Source organism: Pelophylax lessonae (genome assembly GCF_965119305.1).
Source record: "Pelophylax lessonae genome assembly, chromosome: 5".
In the NCBI taxonomy this organism is placed as follows: Eukaryota; Metazoa; Chordata; class Amphibia; order Anura; family Ranidae; genus Pelophylax; species Pelophylax lessonae.
In genome coordinates, this window is record NC_138772.1 from 547,795,486 (window position 1) to 547,817,263 (window position 21,778).

Genomic DNA, 21,778 nt, shown 5'->3' on the forward strand with positions numbered 1-21,778 from the left:
TCCATTTATGTATATAAAATATCAGCAATCAGATGAGCGGTCACAGATGAGAAGTCACAGATCAGCGGCCTCAGTTGAGCGGCCTCAGATGAGCAGTCACAGATGAGCGGCCTCAGATAAGCAACCTCAGATAAGCGGCCTCAGATGTGCAACCTCAGATGAGCGGCCTCAGATGTGCCACCTCAGATGAGCGGCCTCAGATGTGCCACCTCAGATGAGCGGCCTCAGATGTGCAACCTCAGGTGTGCAACCTCAGGTGAGCGGCCTCAGGTGAGCGGCCTCAGATAAGCGGCCTCAGATAAGCGGCCTCAGATAAGCAGTTTCAGATAAGTAAACTGAAGAGAAAAAGGGGATTATAGAAGGTGTGTGTATATGGAAATCAACCGGCCCTTAGTTTGCTATACTTACCCACCACTCTGTTAACAAACCAAATATACCTGTCTAACATAATAGGTTAAAAACAGGGGTTTAGTTAACACACATTTGCAAACCCATGTATAAGCTGCAGGCCACTCCACGGCACCCTGTGTATCCTGCAGTCCTAACACTTCCTAACACTACTCAACCTGAGTGTCTCCAACATGGAAGTACATGAATGCTGATGGATGGGAAACAGCTGAGCAAGTCCCAATTTGCCTTTACTACTGGGATGGGGGTGTGTGTTTTCCAGCTGGTCATTTTTTAGTTTGCACCCTATGACCATCACATGGCCATTAGTTTTTCAATACCAGTCATGGATGGGAGCAGGTTGGGGGAGGATTGGGTCATCTCCATGCTCAGCTGTTTCCCATCCATCCATCAGCATTCATGTACTTCCATGTTGGAGACACTCAGGTTGAGTAGTGTTAGGAAGTGTTAGGACTGCAGGATACACAGGGTGCCATGGAGTGGCCTGCAGCTTATACATGGGTTTGCAAATGTGTGTTAACTAAACCCCTGTTTTTAACCTATTATGTTAGACAGGTTTATTTGGTTTGTTAGCAGACTGGTGGGCAAGTATAGCAAACTAAGGGCCGGTTGGTTTCCATATACACACACACCTTCTTTAATCCCCTTTTTTCTCTTCATTTTGTTATACACAGGGATGGAGACGCTGAGCAGTGCTCACCAGTGTCTCATCTAAAGTCCCAACATTGCCCAAATTGTATATGTAGCAGTTTCAGATAAGTAACCTCAAATGAGCAGTCCTAGATGAGTGGTCACAGATTAGCGGTCTCAGGTGAGCGGCCTCAGGTAAGCGGTTTCAGATAAGTGACCTCAGATGAGCGGCCTCAGCTCGTTGGTGAGGAAATACCGCTTGCCATCCCAATGAAAATGGCTTGGGGCCCCAGAAGTAGAACCGCCAGGGAATTCAAAACAAGTGCTGAGCTCGAACGCCAGTGAGGACTTCACAAGGCCCACTCCGCCGCTCTTCTCCGGCCCAGGGTGATAGACCCGCCCGTTTTCTGGAAGCATTACCAGTCTCTCCGGCTCAAAGCGCACCGCCAGCTGGTCTCCTCCCCCGCAGTACGACAACTGCTGGAGTCCAGAGCTCTCCTCCCGCAGCAGGTGTGTGAAGACGATAGGGCGGTCATCACAGCGGATGTAGTTCTGTTCCCTGCCACACGGCGAGAGGTACGGGAACTCCTCCTCATAGCGCCCGCTCCTATTCCTCCGCACTTGTTTGAAGAAGAAAACCAGAAACTTCTTATCTGAAAAACAGAGAACTATGTCAGAGATATATACATGTATAATAATAATGGTGTACAACACCACGGTATATGTCAGAGCTATATAATGTGTGACTGTGGGGGGACATTAGAGTGTAAGCTCTTCTGGTACAGAGACTGATGTGATTGGCTCAGTGATCTCTGTACAGCACTGCGGTATATGTCAGAGCTATATACATGTATAATATAATAGTGTGTGACTCTGGGGGTACATTAGAGTGTAAGCTCCTCTGGTACAGAGACCGATGTGACTGTGGGGGGACGACGACATTAGAGTGTAAGCTCCTCTAGTACAGAGACAGATGTGACTGTGGGGGGGGGGGGACATTAGAGTGTAAGCTCCTCTGGTACAGAGACTGATGTGACTGTGGGGGGGATATTAGAGTGTAAGCTCCTCTGGTACAGAGACTGATGTGACTGTGGGGGGGGGGGCATTAGAGTGTAAGCTCCTCTGGTACAGAGACTGATGTGACTGTGGGAGAGGGGACATTAGAGTGTAAGCTCCTCTGGTACAGAGACTGATGTGACTGTGGGGGAGGGGACATTAGAGTGTAAGCTCCTCTGGTACAGAGACCGATGTGACTGTGGGGGGGGGGCATTAGAGTGTAAGCTCCTCTGGTACAGAGACTGATGTGACTGTGGGGGGGGGGGGATATTAGAGTGTAAGCTCCTCTGGTACAGAGACTGATGTGACTGTGGGGGGGGGACATTAGAGTGTAAGCTCCTCTGGTACAGAGACTGATGTGACTGTGGGGGAGGGGACATTAGAGTGTAAGCTCCTCTGGTACAGAGACTGATGTGACTGTGGGGGGGGGGGGGCATTAGAGTGTAAGCTCCTCTGGTACAGAGACTGATGTGATTGGCTCAGTTTTCCCTGTACAGTGCTGCGGTATATGTCAGAGCTACAGTATAGAAATAAATACAATAAATAATTTATGACAGTGCGGTATACGTAGAGGGAATCGGTGGAATATTGCATTGCATTATGGGAAAGTTTTCCCTCTTTGCAGCCTCTTCCACCTGACTGATGGTGATAAGAGACTTGGGAAAACCATCAAAGTGTTGCCCCTCGGAAGGAGTGCGGTTTTTTCCTTGAATGATAATAAGATTTGTTATGTGTACAGTGTGGAAGGAGATCATTCTTAGCGGAGTTCTCCTTTAATAGAAATTGGCGGCTTTTCTCGCATTTGATGGAGCGTTCAGACAATCCGTCACCCGGAACTCTGCACACAGTCCGGACTACGGGGGACGTGACCTGGAAGGAGGACAATGTCCTGGTTATGTCTGATGCTAATCCATAAGATCACAACTGCATCGTCCAAGAGCGTCAGAGCTCGCTGTGATCCTCACCACTGCCCCCTTCTGATTGTTGCTGGCACTGCTTTGATTTACTAAAGGCAAGTGGACTGTGCTCTTGGCAAGTACAACTACACTCATTTTGCTCAGAGTTTAGTGAAGGCGGTGAAGCTTCACTTTGTAAAGAAAACCCAATCGGATGCAAGGAAAATAAAAAGGCAGCATGCATAATCAAGGGGATGTATTCCAGAGATAAAACTATAATCCTTCCACTTTATAAAACTCTGGTCCGACCGCATCTGGAGTATTCTGTCCAGTTCTGGTCGTCTATCTTCAGAAAGATGTGCTGGAACTGGAGAGAGTCCAGAGAAGGGCAACTAAACTAATTAGGGGATTGGATGACCTAAATTATGAGCAGTGTTTGCAAGCGCTTAATTTATTCTCCTTGGAGAAGAGACGCCCGAGAGGGGACATGATAGCAATTTACAAATACCTTAACGGTGATCCCAGCATAGGAAAAAAACTATTTAGTCTCAGGAGGTGTAAGAGGACACGTGGCCACACAATGAGATTAGAGGAGAAGCGGTGTAACCTTAACCACTTGCCTACAGTGCACTTTCACCCCCCTTCCTGCCCAGGACAATTTCCAGCTTTCAGCGCTGTCACACTTTGAATGACAATTGCGCAGTCATGCTACACTGTACCCATATGAAATTTTTATCATTTTTTTTTCACACAAATAGAGGTTTCTTTTGGTGGTATTTAATCACCTCTGGGTTTTTTATTTATTACAAAAAAAAAGAAAAAAAAGATAATTTTGAAGAAAAAATAGTTTTTCTGATTTTCTGTGAGTACATTTTGAAAATAAATACATTTTTCTCCTTCACTGATGTGCGCTGATGAGGCGGTACTGATGGGCACTGATAGGCTGCACTGATGAGGTGCCACTTATGGGCACTGATGAAGTGGCACTGATGAGGAGGTACTAATATACCGCACTGATGGGCAGTGATAGATAGCACTGGTAGGCGGCACTGATGGGCACTGATGGGTGCTAAGAGGTGGCACTGATGGGCGCTGAGAGGCAGCACTGACAGGCGGCACTGATGGACACTGACGGGTGGCATTGATGGGCAGCACCATCAGTGCCCACAATCAGTGCCCATAGTGCTGCCAGTCAGTGCCCATCAGTGCCTAGATGAGCAGGCACTGATGGGCACTGACTGACAGCACTATGGGCACTGATTGTGGGCACTGATGGCGGGCACTGTGGGCACTGATGGTAGGCAGGAATTGGCACTTTATTTACATTTTGTGTAATCAGTGCCCTGATTACTTGTACTTGTCTCCCCTATGAGGAGGAGCCGCTGATAGCATGAGGCGAGGAGAGCCGAATAACGGCACTTCCTCATTTACATGTGTCTGGCTGTGATTGGACACAGCCGATCACATGGGTAAAGAGTCATGTCATTGACTCTTTACCGAGATCAGGGTCGCGCCATGTCCTAGCAACATGGCACGGTTGCCGCTCCGCGCGCCCCTGGGGGCGCACAAGAGATGCCGTTCTAGTGCGCCGTCAAGTAATTTTTTTCTGCAAGAGAAATAATAGGCTCTTTAAGGCCGTTGGGAGGAAGTGACGTATGATGTCGCTCTGGTCCTCCAAGGCCATAGAGTGGAGTGGGGGCCATCTTGCCCTCACTCGACTTCCTGCCTAGGACCGGATCGTTTCCACAGCTACCGACGGCTCCGGTAAGCTGGGAAAACCCCGGGAAGGGGCGGGGCTGGGGGGGGGGAGCCACCTATCCGTCCGTTCATAAAAGTAATCCCGTGGCAAATCCACCACTGGGACCACTTTTATGTGAAAGAGGACCGCCGGCCGTGTAGAAAAATATTGGGATTATGGCAGAAACCGGTATTTAATGTCAAAGTACCGACATAAATACACCGTAGACGGTCTGGAAGTGGTTAAACAAACATGTCATACTTACCTGCTCTGTCTTTGTTTTGCACACAGCAGTTCCAATCCCCCTCTTCTGGGGTCCCCCACCGATGTTCCTGGCTCCTAATGCCTTCTGTGCTTTCCAAGCCCCACTATGTGTGTCTATAGACAAACACAGTGTGGTTCGCCCCCCCGCATCACAATATTTGATTTTTGAAAACAGGAGCCAACCGCTCCCGCTGCTCTCACTGAATCCAGTGAGAAGAGAGGGAGAGAGCAGTGCAGTTTGCTCTCTGGCACAATGCTGGATCGAGATTGGGCTCAGGTAAGTATCTGGGGAAGAATGGGGGGAGCTGACAACAGGTTTTTTTCCCCATAATTCCGAGAATGCATTAAAGTATTTTAGGCCGGCTGTGATTGTACGGTAACGCCCACATGTGAAGCTGAGCCTCTGTAATTGAAAGAACTGAAATGCATAGAATGAAAGGGGTGGGGCACAGCCGGGGAGGAAAGAGCTAGATGATGGTGGATGTCCCCTAGCCAGAAAATGGGGCGGGGCTCTATCTGACTTGCTGCAGCTTCTAATGCACATTGTGAGAAGCTCACAGTGTGCAGGGATATCAGAGTAAGTCATTACAGTCCAGAAGAGGAGCCGCTACAACTGTGCAGCACCATCTCTATCCATCACATATACACACACAGGACACCCCCCGATCACACACAGGACACCCCCGATCACACACAGGACACCCCCGATCACACACAGGACACCCCCGATCACACACAGGACACCCCCGATACCCCCGATCACACACAGGACACCCTCGATCACACACAGGACACCCCCGATCACACACAGGACACCCCCGATCACACACAGGACACCCCCGATCACACACAGGACACCCCTGATCACACACAGGACACCCCCGATCACACACAGGACACCCCCGATCACACACGGCACAATGCAGCGCAGACAGCGGAGACGTGTGTATGGCTGACGGGAGGAAATCTAACAATAGATTATATGATGAAGGAAGATCTGTTATTGCAACCAGATGGGGAGCCGCAATCAGCTGCCTAATGATACAGAAAATTCCAACTAAAACCAAATCATAACAAATTAAAATCTGCTAAATTTTCCTGAGAACGGAGAGAGAGCGTCACCCAACACAGCGCTGTAATCAGAGAGACAAATAGAGGGTGAGGGGCAGAAAGAGACGGGGCACTGGGGTAAGAGAGAGATGCTGGGAATGGGGGGGGGGGCAGAGGGCAGAGGGCAAGAAGACATATATTGGGGGGCACTGGGGGAGACAGACCAGAGGGCAGGAAGAGAGATATTGGGTGGCGGGGGGAGGGAGAGACAGACCAGAAGGCGTAAAGAGAGATACTGGGGGGGGGGGGGCGGCAGAGACAGGCTAAAAGCCGTAAAGAGAGATATTGGGGGGCAGGGAGGGTGGGAGACACAGGCTAGAAGGGATAAAGAGAGATATTGGGGGGGGAGGGGGCAAGGGCGTGGGAGAGAAAGCCCAGAAGGCTTGAAGAGAGATATTGGGGGGTAGAGCGGTGGGAGAGACAGACCAGGAGGGGTAAAGAGATATTGGGGGGCAGGGGGGTGGGAGAGACAGATTAGAAGGAGTAAAGAGAGATATAAGGAGGGCAAGGGGGTGGGAGAGAAAGCCCCGAAGGCCTCAAGAGAGATATTGGGGGGCAGGGAGGTGGGAGAGACAGACCAGAAGGTGTAAAGAGATATTGGGGGGCAGGGAGGTGGGAGAGACAGACCTTAAGGCATAGAAAGAGATGTTGGGGGGGCAGGGGGTGGGATAGACAGACCAGAAGGCTTGGAGATATTGGGGGGGGGGGCAGGGCAGTGGGAGAGACATACCAGAAGGCATAAAGAGACATACTGGGAGGTGGGGGGGGGGGTGGAGGAGACAGACCAGACAATGTAAAGAGACATTTTGGGGGACGGGGGGCGGGGGGTGGAAGAGACAGACCAAAAGGCTTGAAGAGAGATATTGGGGGGCAGGGCAGTGGGAGAGACAGACCAGAAGGCGTAAAGAGATTTTGGGGGGCAGGGGGGGTGGGAGAGACAGACCAGAAGGCGTAAAGAGATATTGGGGGGAAGGGGGGGTGGGAGAGACAGACCAGAAGGCATAAATTGGGGGGCAGGGGGGTGGGAGAGACAGACAGACCAGAAGGCATAAAGAGATATTGGGTGCAGCTGGGGTAGGAAAGATGCTGGGGGATGGGGAGAGACAGACAAGAGAGCAGAAAGAGAAAGGGGGAGTACACATTTTTGCAATGTGGGAATATGTGCATTACTGCAACAGACATAATATGCATGTTGCGCATTGTGGTGTCATTCAATCTTAATGTCCCAAAACGCACCTTTCCAACTCATGGTATTGCACTAGCATGCATTGTGGGGCACTGCATTTGAAAAACTCCATGCACTTTTTTTTGGTGGGCGATAAGGGTGATCAGTCTGCTCCCCCCCCCCCCCTCTTAGCAGTGACTCAGCAGCTCAGCTCCCCCCTCCCAGCATTGACACAGAAGCTCAGCTCCTCCTCCCAGCAGTGACACAGCAGTCAAGCTACCCCTGCTCTCCAGCATCAAGCTGGCAGCCTGTCAGGTTTTTAATCTCTAACTAAACGTGGAACTTCACCCGAAAAAGGAAATTTCTGCTTTAACACCTTCTTCCCTCCACTCTCCCACTTTTGAAGGTTTTTTTTGGGGGGGGAGGGGGGCAGGGGGAGCGAGTACCTAGTTTTAGCAGGTACCCGATCCGACCACTGAGGCCAGTGGTCTCCAAACTGCAGCCCAGGGCCAGATGCGACCCTTCACTTGCTTTTATCCAACCCTTGGGGCACTAGTTGCATCTACTGATACCAACAATGGGACATAATTCCCCCCACTGACACCAAAAATGGGGCAGAATTACTGCCACTGACACCAATGATGGAGCACAATTCCTCCCACTTAGGGATGGGGCATTGTTTATTCCCACTGACGTCAGAACCAATTATGTTCCCAATGGCCACAGTCCAGTCCCCTAAAGTCAATAAACTGGCCTGTTGTTTATAAAGTTTGGAGACCCCTGACCTAGGCGATCGGAACGGAATCCCCCCCCTCCCCCCTACACTTTCTGCAACCACCCGGGATTCTGGGACACGTCACAGGTCTCAGAAGTCTGCAGGACGATTCACAAAGTGCAGCGCAGCGGGGAGCCGGATGTGAAGCCGCAATCAGTCACAACCGGATTCCCACAGTAAGTATGGCAACTTCGGGGATTCAAAAACCTGCAAAGAATCGCCCCGAGAAAAGACGCCTCTGGATCGTTGGACAGGTAAGTGGCCCTTTTTTTAAACGTCAACTTTTCATAAATTTTTACTTTATTTATTTATTTTTTTTTTAAGACTGAAGGTCCTCTTCAAGCACAAATCAGTTGCTCAGGAAATGAGAGAAGACAGAGCTGAATAAAATCCATGCTTCTACAGTGTACTTTAAAGCTGAATTATTCTACAATGCCTGCAGGTACAGAGGTCAGTTTGTAGTTTGTCATTTCACATGGAATTACAATGAAAAAGACATAAAGCTTCAATGTGCAGAAGAAGCCTGGCACCTCAAAACAGCGTGCAGGAGAGGGGTGGCACCGCAACACAATGTGCAGAAGAGGGGTGGCACTGCAACACAATGTGCAGAAGAGGGGTGGCACTGCAAACACAGTGTGCAGAAGAGGCCTGGCACCTCAACGCAGCATGCAAAAGAGGCCTGGCACCTCAACACAGCATGCCGAAGGGGGGTGGCACCACAACACAACATGCAGAAGAGGGGTGGGCACCTCAACACAGCGTGCAAAAGAGGCCTGGCACCTCAACACAGAATGCCAAAGAGGGGTGACAACCCAACACAACATGCAGAAGAGGGGTGGCACCTCGACACCAAGTGCAGAAGAGGGATGGAACCTTCACACAACGTGCCGAAGAGGGGTGGAACCTCCACACAATGTGCAGAAGAGGGGTGGCACCTCCACACAACCTGCAGGAGAAGGGTGATACCTTGACACCAAGTGCAAAAGAGGGGTGGCACCTTAACACAATGTGCAGAAGAGGGTTGGCACCTCCACACAACATGTAGAAGAGGGGTGGCACCTCAACACAACGTGCAGAAGAGGGATGGCACCTCAACACAATGTGCAGAAGAGGGGTGGCACCTCCACACAATGTGCAGAAGAGGGGTGGCACCTCAACACAATGTGCAGAAGAGGGGTGGCACCTCCACACAATGTGCAGAAGAGGGGTGGCACCTCAACTCCAAGTGCAGAAGAGGGGTGGCACAACATAATTCTGGGCAAATATTGATCAACTGGGGGCTTGCCCCTTAAATGCAAGTCACCTCATCTATAAACAGGATTCTGTTGATCTATCAGATTGAAATCCGCCTGTGTGTGACCAGAATAGCACACCATATAGATTTGATCTTCCTCTTACAGACAGCAGACATAACGGTGCAGCAGAACAGACTGGTGCAGCCCCAGCAGGCGGACTTGTAATTATATTTCCGTACATCAGGAAATGTGTTATATTAATATGTTGCTGATTGAACACATTAGGGAATAATACAGGAGATGGTTGGGGGGGCTGCGAGGACAATCAGTGAGTACATGTCCCCACTTTTTACATAGCGGGGGATCAGCAGTTTCAAGAATCTATAAACCTAAAGTAGGTGATTTTCGAACCCTTTGCACCCACAATCTAAAATTCCGACCTAGTCTGAGATTAAACAAGGAACTGTGTTAAAGTATGTAAAGCCAAATGTATTAGTTTGTATAGCGTAGAGAAGGGTTAAAACCCCCATCTGCACCTTACCTGGCAGATTTTCCTTAACTTCCTGTCCTGGAAACACAACAGGAAGAGAGAGGAAAATCCTCTTGTAGACAACATTCACTGGAATCTTACTTCCGGTTCTGATGGATTTCCCATCACCAGGACAAATAAGGAGGGTGAGTCTCTCCAGCAGGACACAGACCTACTCCATCCAAACAAACCCAGAGTCTTCAGAATGACATGGACACTTCCCATTGGCTGTCCAGCGGCATGATTCTCTCAGGATTCAGAAAAGAAGTCTGCAGTGGTGACAATAATGTGAGGGGACTGTCGTGAACTGTTCACCATGGGCACTTCTGCAGCACAGGATTAACAGTGCCCGCACCTGGAATTAGCAAAGGCAAGGGACCTGGAAACAGGACTTAGGTGAGCAATGCCCAGACAAGGGCAACCATTGCCTGTGGGCAAAAATGGGACAATGTGTCGGAATTTCACCTCCCCGCCACCTATCAAGTAACACCCTGTTCCAAGTTAGGTGAAGAAGGAAACAGGCCCAATGGTGGAAAGCACCAAAATGTTTGTGGCGTGCAATGAAATAGTACCATTGAAAAGTTCACGTGTGGTTCTAATATAAGGAGTGTGACAGTGAGAGGTCCTGCCACTGGGAAAAGGGAACTAGATATGACACAAGGTGATAACATCACTCATTCCATTAATCCACAAAATACAGCTCACACCAGGAACCCATCGAAAGAAAAAGGAAATTCCTTTATAGTGTAGAACGGCCTTCTACGCTTATTTATACCGAACACCTACTGTACTTCAATTAGTGCCGCTACTGACACTAGAAAACAGCGCAATCTCCTAAGACCAGCCGGCTCTAGCTGCGCTTCCTGGCTGTGAGCGCCAACCTGGTTAGCGTGGTGAAGTCATGTTCACAGTCCCTCCCTTTATGTTTGGTCTCTCGATGTCCTTAAGGGGCAGAATGGACACCGCCGCTGGGAAAAGGGAACCAGCTATGGACTCAAGGTATGCACTTATGCAGAGTTCTGGGCTCCAGAATATAGATTCTAAATGAAGAAAGGTGGTTCTTTCTCCGGGTTTTGGTATTTCCAGATTGGGTTCTAAAGTTTGGAGATTTCAAAGAGTTTTGAGAGGGAAGAAATCTCCAACCCAGGGTCCGGGTCTTGCAGACCAGCCGGCTAACTTATAATGAAGGATTTGGTTCAGAGCTCCTGGTGGGACGGGAGAGCCCGAGCAAGCCACGAAAGGTGACAGTGGCGATAGTCTCTCTGATTGCTATTACAAGAGAGATGACCCCTGGCTCTAAAAAATGGTACCGGGGTTATGCCTGCAGCTGCACCCATCATCCTGGTATACTCGAAGACCAATGATAGAATCTCAGTATTTGCGGATGATACTAAACTAAGCTTGCCAATATCTTCTATGCAGGATGTGGAAACCTTACAAGCGGATCTGAACATAATAATGGGGTGGGCAACTACATGGCAGATGAGGTTTAATTAGGGATGCACCGAAATGAAAATTCTGGGCCGAAACCGAAAATGCAGGATGCCCTTGGCCGAAAACCGAAAATGACTTTTTTCCCCCAAATTATTTTAAAATAGATAGAACAGGGGCATACGCCACAAACAGGCAGAGACATACACCTGTAGTCCAAAAAATAAATACAGTATTAAAGTCCAATAAAAAAACGGTCAGATAAGAATTTCCAATAGTGCAGTAGTGGTGTCATCCTCCGTGCTAGTGCAATATAGTGTAGGCAATTCAAACTCACCGTAAGGTGTTGACCCCCAATACCTTACGGCAAGTGGGTCAGTAGAGGTTAGTAACAGATGTCCAGCGGGGTCCCATCTGTCCGGGTGGTCCTGGGTTTCTCCTTCCAGCCAATCAGCGGCCTCCCCTCTACCTGTGCACCCAGATAACGTTGTCTGTGCACAGCGCTATGTGTGCAGTGTACAATTCTCCAATGTACTCTGATGACCCAATAGACCACCCACCACAGATACTTTATTATTATTTTTTTCTAGACATGCGCTGTTGGTAATATTTGATAAATTTAATTACCAATGGTATTTGTATTATGCAGCATGAGGGGGTTAATGTATTGCCACTGCTGGTCACTGATGCATTAGTGACCAACCAGTGGCAGTTAATTAACCCCTTTGTGTTGCATTAGTGCAACCAGTATAAGTGTTAATTAACACCGGTTGCACTAATGCAGCACAAAGGGGTTAATTAACTGCAACTGGTCGGTCACTAATGCATCAGTGACCAGCAGTGGCAATACATTAACCAATGGTAACCTTGCCTCAGCCCCCCCGCCCCTCCCCCTCCCCCTTGTCGGCAGTGACTCGGCACCTCCATGTCACAGGCAAACTCCCCCGCTCCTCCAGTGTACCCTTTCAAAAGTCCCGCCTCTGGCCGGCCTCCCTGTGATGTCACTACTACAACTGTGTGAATGAATGAACTGACACTCCGGGAGGGCGAGCGTCCGCTAATAGCTAATGTATCTCCGCTGACACGGAAGTGAAGGGCTCACATAGTTATAGCTATTAGCGGCCGCACGTCCGCCCGGATTGTAAGTTCATTCATTCACACAGTTGTAGTAGTGACCGGGAGGCGGGCCGCTGGCCAGAGGCGGAACTTTTGAAACCTGCGCTGCGCCCGCGGCGGCCATCGCTAATTTCGGCATCTTTAACCCATTTTCGGCCAAAATTGAATAAGCCCATTTTCGGCCGAAAATTTTGGTTGCCAAAATTTCGGTGCACCACTAGGTTTAACGTTGAAAAATGTAAAGTAATGCACTTGGGTGCCAAAAACCAACAAGCAAGCTACTCACTAGGGGGGAACCTTTGGGTGAGTCTAGGATGGAAAAGGACCTGGGGGTACTGGTAGACAACAGGCTTGGCAGTGGCATGCAATGCCAAGCTGCTGCAAGCCAAGCCAACAGAATACTGGGATGTATAAAAAAGGGGATTCACTCCAGAAATAAAGAGATTATTCTCCCTCTCTACAAGACTCTGGTCCGGCCACATCTGGAGTATGCTGTCCAGTTCTGGGCACCGGTCCTCAAGAAGGATGTGCTGGAACTGGAGAGAGTCCAGAGAAGGGCAACACAAATAAATAGGGGAATGGAGGACATCAGCTATGAGGAAAGACTACAAGCACTGAACCTATTCTCTCTGGAGAAGAGACGATTTAGGGGGGGATATGATATCAATGTACAAATACTGTACTGGCGACCCTAGCATAAGGAACAAACTATTCAGAGAAAGGGAATACAATAAGACACGTGGCCACTCACTAAAACTAGAGGAAAGGCGGTTTAACCTTAAAATACGTAGGGGGTTCTTCACTGTCAGAGCAGTAAGGATGTGGAATTCTCTTCCGCACATCCGATACAGTGGTTTCAGCAGGGAGTATCAATAGTTTCAAAAATCTATTAGATGGGCACCTTAAAGACCACAACATACAGGGGTATACAATGTACAACATACAGGGGTATACAATGTACAACATACAGGGGTATACAATGTACAACAAACAGGGGTATACAATGTACAACATACAGGGGTATACAATGTACAACAAACAGGGGTACACAATGTACGGTTAACAGCAAACACACACACATCATAGGTTGAACTGGATGGATTGATGTCTTTTTTTGACCTCACAAACTATGTAACTATGATGTACAAGGTACGTGACTGGTCAGTAAGTAGCTAGGGGAGTTCAGCGAACTGTTGGGGGTCTTGGGGCTTGCAGCTGGGACAGCAGAGCCAAGAAAAAATGAGGGGTAGGGGGTTGTAGCCACATTACGGGATATCCCTGGAAGCAATCTGTTCTGCCTGACAGCAGACAGTTGGCTTGACAGATTTACACACTCCTTGCCCCCTCTCCACCTCATCCAAACAGAGAACACTGCAATAATTGAGAAAATTCAGCGTGCTCCTTGAATGGTGCCAGTGCTGAGTGAGCAACCGCCTGTATTCACAATGCAGCAGGACAAACCTATGTAAAAAAATGCCATATCTAGACGTCAGATTTAATGTTCTATGTATGTCAGAGTGCTATGTGCGGGCCCTCACCCCTTCCTGTTCTTAACTGAGACTTTGGCTGCAGTAGAGGTTCAGACTGTCAACAGCCTGCAGAAATAAAGTGGCTTGAAAGATTTCAACCCTCCGGTCTGCATCCATGTACTGATCCCAGCCACACTGACCGGTAATCCCATGAAGGGAATACACCAGCTGTCACTCCCACTCACATCTCTGTTTCTGGAAGACTTCAACATACAGAGTTTCCAGCTTTTCAGGGAACATCTTCCATTAGTAAACTTTTTATGTTTCATGAAGCCAGAATATTCTAGCAGTAGTAAAACCTCACTAGTCACGAGTCATTTTAAAACTAGGACTGATCTAGGTACACTCCACTCTGCAGTTCATGGCAATTGTCGCTGGAAGATGTGAGATGGTCAATGTCAATCTGTGCAAGAAAAGGGTCTTCATACGAGGGAGGAAGAAATTCTGACCTAAGGGTGGCGCTGTAGAGCTATGGTTCTGAAAAAAGGCGAGGAGTGGAACATATCAGGACTTGTTTTCTGGAGACTTCTTTAGGATTAGAGTTCAAAAACTTCTGATAAAAATACAGATGAGGTCCTAAGCCTCCCCTACAGGTATCCATAGCCTCCATAAACTGAAAGACCTGCAAGGAGACAGATACATCAGCCACAAGATCCTCTTTCATGGGTTGCAGACAGGGCCGGACTGGCCTACCGGGATACCGGGAAATTTCCCGGTGGGCCGCTTTGGGGCCGATTTAAAATTGGGGCCGCTTTAAGATTGATGGGGCCGCTTTAAGACGCGGTCGCTATTGGGACCGCGCCGCGGCCGCGCTGTGATGGTCGCTTTAAGACGCGGCCGCTATTGGGACCGCGCCGCGGCCGCACTGTGATGGCCGCTGCAGCCCCGGTGAAGTCTTTCCTACGTGACGTCAGCCGCTACGAGCGGCATGACCTCACATCTGGCGGGAGCGGCTGCGCGGCGCCGGCGTTGGATCATGTGACTCAGCAAGACGGACGTCGGACGGTCACTCACGGCGCCGAGAGTCCCACACCACATCCAGTACTGTCAGTACACAGACGACAGCAGCATGATCAACTGGATGAATGAATCGACTGACCAAGTTAGTCATAAAAATCAGCAGCAGTGCAATTATTGGTCCCATCCTCCGACCTCCACCCCTGTCCCCTGGCCCTGCTGATCTCACCACCCCCACAGATCTTATCCCTGATAGGATGGGGGGGAGCAGTGGCAGTGGGGAGGATGGCACCCCCCATCACCACTGCCACTAATCTTCCCTCACCACAATAGCTGCCACTGAGCTCACCACCACCACTGATCCCCCCACCACCCCTGCCACTGATCACATCCCCCCCCCACCACCCCTGTCACTGATCCCATCCCCCCACCACCACCCCTGCCACTGATCCCATCCCACTCACCACCACCACTGCCACCGATCCCATCCCCCTCACCAATACCACTGATCCCACCCCCCTCACAACCACCACTGCCACCGATCCCACCCCCCTCATCACCACCCCTGCTGCCACAAATCCCACCCCCCTCACCACCACCCTTGCTGCCACCAATCCCACCCCCCTCACCACCACCGCTGCCACCCCCCCTCATCACCACCACCGCTGCCATCCCCTCACCACCACCCCTGCTGCCACCCATCCCACCCCCCTCATCACCACCCCTGCTGCCACCGATCCCACCCCCTCACCACCACCCCTGCTGCCACTGATCCCACCCCCCTCACCATCACCGCTGCCACTTATCCCACCCCCCTCACCATCACCACCGCTTCCACTGATTCCACCCCCCTCACCACCACCCCTGCTGCCACTCATCCCACCCCCCTCATCATGTCCGCAGCCTCTGACATCTCCTGTACCATGTCCGCACAGCCCCTGACATCTCTTGTACCATGTCCGCACAGCCTCTGACCTCTCCTGTACCATCTCCGCACAGCCCCTGACATCTCCTGTACCATGTCCGCACAGCCTCTGACCTCTCCTGTACCATGTCCGCACAGCCTCTGACCTCTCCTGTACCATCTCCGCAGCCTCGGACATCTCCTGTACCATGTCCGCACAGCCCCTGACATCTCCTGTATCATGTCCGCAGCCTCTGACATCTCCTGTACCATGTCTGCACAGCCCCTGACATCTCCTGTACCATCTCTGCAGCCTCTAACATCTCCTGTACCATGTCCACACAGACCCTGACCTCTCCTGTATCATGTCCGCAGCCTCTGACATCTCCTGTACCATGTCCGCACAGCCCCTGACATCTCCTGTACCATCTCCGCAGCCTCTGACATCTCCTGTACCATGTCCGCACAGCCCCTGACATCTCCTGTATCATGTCCGCAGCCTCTGACATCTCCTGTACCATGTCCCCACAGCCTCTGACATCTCCTGTACCATGTCTGCACAGCCCCTGACATCTCCTGTACCATGTCCCCACAGCATCTGACATCTCCTGTACCATGTCCCCGCACATCCTATGACATCTCCTGTACCATGTCCCCGCACATCCTATGACATCTCCTGTACCATGTCCGCACAGCCTCTGACATCTCCTGTACCATGTCCGCACAGCCCCTGACATCTCCTGTACCATGTCCGCACATTTACCACTTTTAACTAGAATTTGCTCTTTTATATATAAAGCCCTATATGCTTTTATATCTATCTTATCTATGTATAGTACACTCTTCAAATTTGCTTTAAAATGCATGGTTTTCCCTTTTATAAACAAGAAAATAATGGCGTTATGCTATTGGGCCGACATAATAATGCTATGGGGCTGGTATGAAATTTTTTCCAGGGCTGAATTTTATTCCCAGTCCGGCCCTGGTTGCAGATCCCTGGACTTCTGATGACCTCCCAATGCAAAAGGTGGCCACATACGTATCCATGTAATTATTCATGCAACCTCTGGTCAGAGTCCAAGATGACACTTAGCACCCTGGCATATTATGAACTTGGCAGAGGCATAACTAGAACTTTTAGGGCCCTGATGCAAGAAATCATGAAGGCCCCCTTGACCAACTAGTCCCTTTTCACTGGTCCTGGGGCCCTTTACTCCTGTCCCGGGCCCTTTATTATGGTCCCACAGCGGGACCCTTTCACATGTTCTGCAGTGGGAGCCCTTCCTGCAGTCTTGGGGCCGCAGAATGCCAGGCCCAGTTGCAAGTGCGGCTTTTGCGACCCTGGTAGTTCTGCCACTGGAGCTTGGTTTTGTAGAGGAAAGGGTGTGACATCCATATAAGTGTCTCCCCTGTTTTTACGCTTCAATCTTTCTATCTCTACTCGGTTCTGAAGAACTTTCCACAGGAGGAAACGACTCTTGGCTAGAATCATTTGCTGATCAGCTAATAGAAACCGAGGTTCCCCTTCATGAAATTGCTAATAAAATCAATGATTTGCCTGTTGATGTCTGACGGCATTACTTTGGCACGTTATAAATTTGCGGCATTGACAACGGAGTTTAGTCAAAATATTGAACCCTGGACGCAGAAAGGTGGCTGCTTTCCACTGACATGCAATTAAGCATGGAAAGACACAGCATAAGGGGGCAGCGCTAAACAAATATTAACAACTAAAAATATATACCATTAACCACTAGAGCTCTAGAAGATTTTACCCTGTCAAGATCAGGCCATTTTTTGCTATTCAGCACTGCGCTACCTTAACTGGAGATTGCGCAGTCATGCAACACTGTACCCAGATAACATTTTTAGCATTGTTTTTACCACAAATAGAGCTTCCCTTTGGTGGCATTAATCACCTTTGCCTACAATGGCCGCTTGTCTGCAGTACAGTGGGGACGGACAGCCTGAGTGGTTAATCAGTGCAAAAAAAATAAAAAGTATTATATAGAACTAAATTTACAAGAAGGTGACTCAATAAATGAGGCCACGCCCCTGAAACGCGTCATCACAGCAACCAGACATGTGCCTCTGCCCTCGGCTTCCCTCTTTGCAGCTGGTACTTGTCAGAGTACGGCACAGGCTGGACCGAGCGCTTGCGCACTAACATGGGCACGCCGGTGTTCAGTCACGGTGGCCCTGGTACAGATTCAGGTTGTCAGCGGATCTCCTAGAGGTGTTTAATATCCAGATCTGGCAGCAATCACCCAGGATGGTTTACAAAGGCTTTGACACGCTCATTTCGATTCACAAAATGTGAGTAAATCGGATGAAGGTTTTTATTATTGTTGCTCTCAATAAACTGTATCACACTAGGGCGGATATGCGCTTCTTTTCCTAGTTATTATAAAAAGAAACGTAAATGTGAAAAAATGATACACAAATAAGAGACAAATCATATGTGTATAATAAGTCCACCAATTCCTGAACACATAGTGCATAAATTCTCCATAACTTCATTCAAGATGCGTGAATTATACTGTGAAAATTCACTATGCCAAAACCACCGCCAACACTCCGCACTCACCAGAACATGTGGCTGCTAAATACACAGCTCAAAAAATGAAAGGAACACTTTGAAGACACATCCGATCTCTATGGGGAAAAATATCATGCTGGATATCTATACTGGTATGGACTGGGTAATGTGTTAGGTTCTATACTGGTATGGACTGGGTAATGTGTTAGGATCTATACTGGTATGGACTGGGCAATGTGTTAGGATCTATACTGGTATGGACTGGGTAATGTGTCAGGATCTATACTGGTATGGACTGGGTAATGTGTTAGGATCTATACTGGTATGGACTGGGCAATGTGTTAGGATCTATACTGGTATGGACTGGGCAATGTGTTAGGATCTATACTGGTATGGACTGGGTAATGTGTCAGGATCTATACTGGTATGGACTGGGTAATGTGTTAGGATCTATACTGGTATGGACTGGGTAATGTGTTAGGATCTATACTGGTATGGACTGGGTAATATGTTAGGATCTATACTGGTATGGACTGGGAAATGTGTTAGAATCTATACTGGTATGGACTGGGTAATGTGTTAGGATCTATACTGGTATGGACTAGGTAATGTGTTAGATCTATACTGGTATGGACTGGGAAATGTGTTAAGATCTATACTGGTATGGACTGGGTAAATTGTTAGGATCTATACTGGTATGGACTGGGTAATGTGTTAGGATCTATACTGGTATGGACTGGGTAATGTGTTAGGATCTATACTGGTATGGACTGGGTAATATGTTAGGATCTATACTGGTATGGACTGGGAAATGTGTTAGAATCTATACTGGTATGGACTGGGTAATGTGTTAGATCTATACTGGTATGGACTGGGAAATGTGTTAAGATCTATACTGGTATGGACTGGGTAAATTGTTAGGATCTATACTGGTATGGACTGGGTAATGTGTTAGGATCTATACTGGTATGGACTGGGTAATGTGTTAGGATCTATACTGGTATGGACTGGGAAATTTGTTAGGAAGGAAAGGATGCCACATGGTTTGATGGAAATGAAAATTATCACCCTACAGAGGGCTGAACTCTAAGATGCCCTGAAAATCAAAGTAATAAAATGATGCAGCAGGCTAGTCCGTTTTGCTGAAGTTTCATTGCAGCAACTCAGAATGGTCCTCAGTAGTGTGTATGGCCCCCATGTGCTTGTATGCATGCCTGACAATGTCGGGGCATGCTCCTAATGAGATGACGGATGGTGTCCTGGGGTATTTCCTCCCAGATCTGGACCAGGGCATCACTGAGCTCCTGAACAGACTGAGGTGCAACCTGGTGGCATCAGATGGACCGAAACAGAATGTCCTAGAGGTGTTCTATTGGATTTAGGTCAGGCGAGCATGGGGGCCATTCCATGGTATCAATTCCTTCATCCTCCATGAACTGTCTGCATACTCTTGCCACATGAGGACGGGCATTGTCGTGCACCAGGAGGAACCCAGGACCCACTGCACCAGTGTAGGGTCTGACAACGGTTCCAAGGATTTCATCCCGATACCGAATGGTAGTCAGGGTGCCATTGTCTAGCCTGTAGATGTCTGTACATCCTTCCATGGATATTCCTCTCCAGACCATCACGGACCCACCACCAAACCAGTCCTGCTGAATGTTACAGGCAACATAATGTTCTCCACGGCTTCTCCAGACCCTTTCATGTCTGTCACATGTGCTCAGGGTGAACCTTCTTTCACCTAAAAAGCACAGGGTGCCAGTGGCCGACCTGCCAATTCTGGTGTTCAATGGCAAATGCCAATCGAGTTCAATGGTGCCGGGCAGTGAGCACAGGGCCCACTAGAGGACGTCGGGCTCTCGGGCCAGCTTCATGAAGTCTGTTTCTGATTCTTTAGTCAGAGACATTCACACCAGTGGCCTGCTGGAGGTCATTTTGTAGGGCTCTGGCAGTGATCCTCCTCTTCCTTCTTGCACAAAGGAGCAGATACCGGTCCTGCTGATGGGTTAAGGTCCTTTCCAAGAGTAACTGCCTGTCTCCTGGACTCTACTCCACACTCTGAGATTGTGCTGGGAGACACAACAAACCATCTGGCAATGGCACGTATTGATGTGCCATCCTGGGGGATTTGGACTGCCTGTGAAACCTCTATAGGGTCCAGGTATCGCCTCATGCTACCAGTAGTGACACTGACCATAGCCAAATGCAAAACTAGTGAAAAAAAAGTCAGAAAGATGAGTAGGGGGGGAAAAAAAAAGTCAGTGACCTCCACCTGTAAAACCATTCCTGTTTTGGGGGTTGTCTCCATGTTGCCCATCTTGTGCACCTGTTAATTTCATTAACACCAAAGCAGCTGAAACTGATTAACAACACCCTCTGCTACTTAACTGACCAGATCAATATCCCAGAACTTTACTTGACTTGATGGTATACTCTGAATAAAAAGTGTTTCTTTAATTTTTTTGAGCAGTGTATTATAAGCAGCAACATTGCTCTTTGTAATCACCCAGACGATAACAGCTCTCTCATAAAAGCGGTCACTTTAAATGTCTTCACTGACCATATCCTCACGGTCCAGGGTCCAGGGTGCATGAATGCAGAGTATGGAAATGTCACCGCCACACAGGGTCCATGTGGCAGTGTGTGACGTCAGCACCCTAAAATCTACCAAATGCGTTTTTTAACGCTCTAGCAAATCCTCAGGGGTCAAAGAGTGCTGATTGCAACAATTCCCATTTATAAATATACACATCTCAATTACATTGAATTTAATGGAGCTGTTAAACAGAAGCCATTTTCTTGTGGGCAAACACACTGTCATTGCACATGTCTATACATTTTGCCGTAGTTCAGCTGCCATTTTCATGTGGGGTTACTTTGTCCACTAAGCCCTGACCCAGCATTTTTAATGAAGTTTGAACTAAGTTTTGAGGCTCACACTATTTGTGGAGCGGCTCACAGCAGAGGTTCGGTATGCCCCTGTAAACCTAATTTCAGGAGTGAATCAGGTCTGAAATTTTGCCTGAATTTGGACCTGAAATGGAGCCAAAGACGCAAAGGAACCTTCTGCAGTGCTCTCTTTGGGCCACCCTAGAGCTGTGTGAGTCGGCTCCATTGGGTCACACTCCCCTGTCATGTAAATTGGATGCGGGGAAACCAGCATCCAATTTGCATAAGTGTGTACCCAGCCTCATCAAAATAAGATAGTGCAGCTTTCTATTTGAGGGTGAACTGGGCAAATATAACAGCAGGCAGCCTGAAAGTGAGGATATACTCCAGTGGAACGCCACAGTAGCTGTATTGTATACAGTAGCTGTGTTGTATAACAGTGTAAATTTGCTGTCCCCTCAAAATAACTCAACACACAGCCATTAATGTCTAAACCGCTGGCAACAAAAGTGAGTACACCCCTAAGTGACAATGTCCAAATTGGACCAAAAGTGTCAATATTTTGTGTGGCCACCATTATTTTCCAGCACTGCCTTAACCTTAT

General features: G+C 48.8%; 1 protein-coding gene across 1 annotated transcript in view; it reads right to left on the bottom strand.

Annotated features, from left to right (window-relative positions):
• Positions 1-1,206: 1,206 nt before the first annotated feature.
• LOC309557242 (UPF0598 protein C8orf82) overlaps positions 1,207-21,778 on the bottom strand; it is a 72,073-nt gene continuing 51,501 nt past the window's right edge. The window contains exon 3 of the mRNA XM_082259911.1: positions 1,207-1,691. Coding sequence (XP_082116037.1) covers positions 1,258-1,691 — 434 coding nt within the window. The 3' untranslated portion in view covers positions 1,207-1,257. The remainder of the gene's footprint in view (positions 1,692-21,778) is intronic.